Genomic DNA, 2,123 nt, shown 5'->3' on the forward strand with positions numbered 1-2,123 from the left:
CGAGTTAGCCTAACTAGATCGAGTCACAACCTACTCGATCGAGTTCTGACGTTCCAGAACCCAACCACTACACACCCGACAGCCAACTCGGCCGAGTGAACCTTATTCGGTCGAGTTACCCATGACCAGAAACCTGTGGTATTACAGTATTCCCTCCTTTAAAACGAACTTCATCCCCGAAGTTCACCCAAGTCGACACAAAAGTAAAACCACATGACCAAACTGCTTAAAAAACGACCCACAACTGACTCGAAAACTCATAACAACTATAAACATCCCAACTGCCCCAAAACACATGCAGTTATCTCCTACCCCCTTAAAAGAAACCGGTTACGACCCCGTAACCAACCATACCTGATAAAAAAGATGAGGGTAACGCTCTTTCATAGCTTCTTCCGCTTCCCATGTAGCCTCTTCAACCATATGATTAGACCACAACAACTTAAGTAACACACATTCGCCCTTTCTTATCTTTCGCACTTTTCGATCCAAGATCTCTTTCGGTGTTTCAACATAAGTAAATGCTTCATCCAGTACAATATGTTCAACATTAAGTACGTGAGATGGGTTGGGCACATAACTTCGAAGTTGAGACACATGAAAAACATTATGCATACGATCAAGCACCGGTGGCAAGGCCATTCGATATGCCACCTCGCCTACACGATCTAGAATCTCATACGGTCCAATGTACTTCTGACTCAACTTTTCTTTCTTGCCGAATCGCATCACCCTTCATAGGTGACACTTTTAAAAGGACCTTGTCACCCTCTTGAAACTCCACCGCTCGGCGATGTTAATCTGCATAACTCTTTTGTAGATCCTGGGCCGCCTTCATCTTTTGCCTAATCAACTTCACTTGTTCAATCATCTCCTGGAACATTTCTAGTCTTACAATCACTGCCTCCGCACTGTCATCCCAACAAATAGGACACCTACACCTCCGTCCATATAAAGCCTCGAAAGGTGCCATTCCAATACTAGTATGATAGCTGTTATTATATGAAAACTCAATCAAATCCAGTGTATCTTCCCAGCTACCACAAAATTCAATCACACAAGCCCTCAACATGTCCTCGAAGGTCTTTATGGTTCGTTTTGTTTTTACGTCGCAGGATGAAATGTTGTACTCATCTTCAAAGTAGTACCCCATCAATTCCTACCAAAATCTTGATATGAATCTTGCATCCCTATCTGACACTTTGTCTTTCGGTACCCCATGCAACATTACCACATGTTTTCGGTAACCATTAGCCAGTTGCAACTTGCTCCATGTATCTTTTACTGGAATGAAGTGAGCTGACTTGGTCAGTCGATCCACAATCACCCAAATCGAGTTGTTGCCTTGCTGAGTTCTCGGTAACCCCACAATGAAATCCATTGAAATAGATTCTCACTTCCACTCTGGTACCTCAAGTGACTTGACCTTACCTTGCGGTCTTCGTTTTTCACCTTTCACCTCTGGCAAGTCAAACATCTGGCTACAAACTACGCGACATCTTTCTTCATCCCGGGCCACCAAAAGGTCTTTTTCAAGTCTTTGTACAGCTTGTCACCACCCGGATGTACTGAATAAGGAATGCAATGAGCCTTAGTCATGATTGTCCTTCGCATCCTCAGGAACACACCATCTTCCATCATACCAAACACTCACATCCTCGTGAAGTGAAAATTGCGACATGTTGTTGTTGCCAATCCTTTCTCTCCATTCCCGAATCTTAGGATCAAGCAATTGTGTCTGTCTCAAGTTATCATAAAACTCCGGTTCCACTGTTAAATAACCGACGGTGTCTCCTTTGCGAATGATATGTATACCCATATTAGTCACTTCATCTTTCAGCTGCATTAGTGACAAAGCATTGCATAGAGAATGCACACTCTTCCTGCTCAACGCGTCACCTACAACATTAGCCTTTCCCTCATGGTCGATTATCTCCATATCATAGTCCCCTATCAGCTCTATCCATCTCCTCTGTCGCATATTCAGCTCCTTTTGAGAGAAGATGTACTTCAAACTCTTGTGGTCTGAGAACACGTTAAAAGTTGCTCTGTAGCGGTAATGTCTCCAAATATTTAGAGCAAATACAACGGTTCCCAACTCCAAGTCATGAGTAGGTTAGTTC

The 2,123-nt window shown here is 43.3% G+C and overlaps 1 protein-coding gene across 1 annotated transcript; it reads right to left on the bottom strand.

Annotated features, from left to right (window-relative positions):
• Positions 1-796: 796 nt before the first annotated feature.
• On the bottom strand, positions 797-1,153 carry LOC141629256 (uncharacterized). Its single transcript, XM_074442285.1, has one exon. It carries the CDS (start codon positions 1,151-1,153, stop codon positions 797-799), a length of 357 nt encoding a protein of 118 aa, XP_074298386.1.
• Between the last annotated feature and the right edge of the window lie 970 nt (positions 1,154-2,123).

Source organism: Silene latifolia, chromosome Y (genome assembly GCF_048544455.1).
Source record: "Silene latifolia isolate original U9 population chromosome Y, ASM4854445v1, whole genome shotgun sequence".
Classification (NCBI taxonomy): Eukaryota; Viridiplantae; Streptophyta; class Magnoliopsida; order Caryophyllales; family Caryophyllaceae; genus Silene; species Silene latifolia.

What these genes read in the sequence shown, in the direction of transcription:
- LOC141629256 (XM_074442285.1), bottom strand. Translation starts at nt 1,153, where the DNA reads ATGGGGTACTACTTTGAAGATGAGTACAACATTTCATCCTGCGACGTA.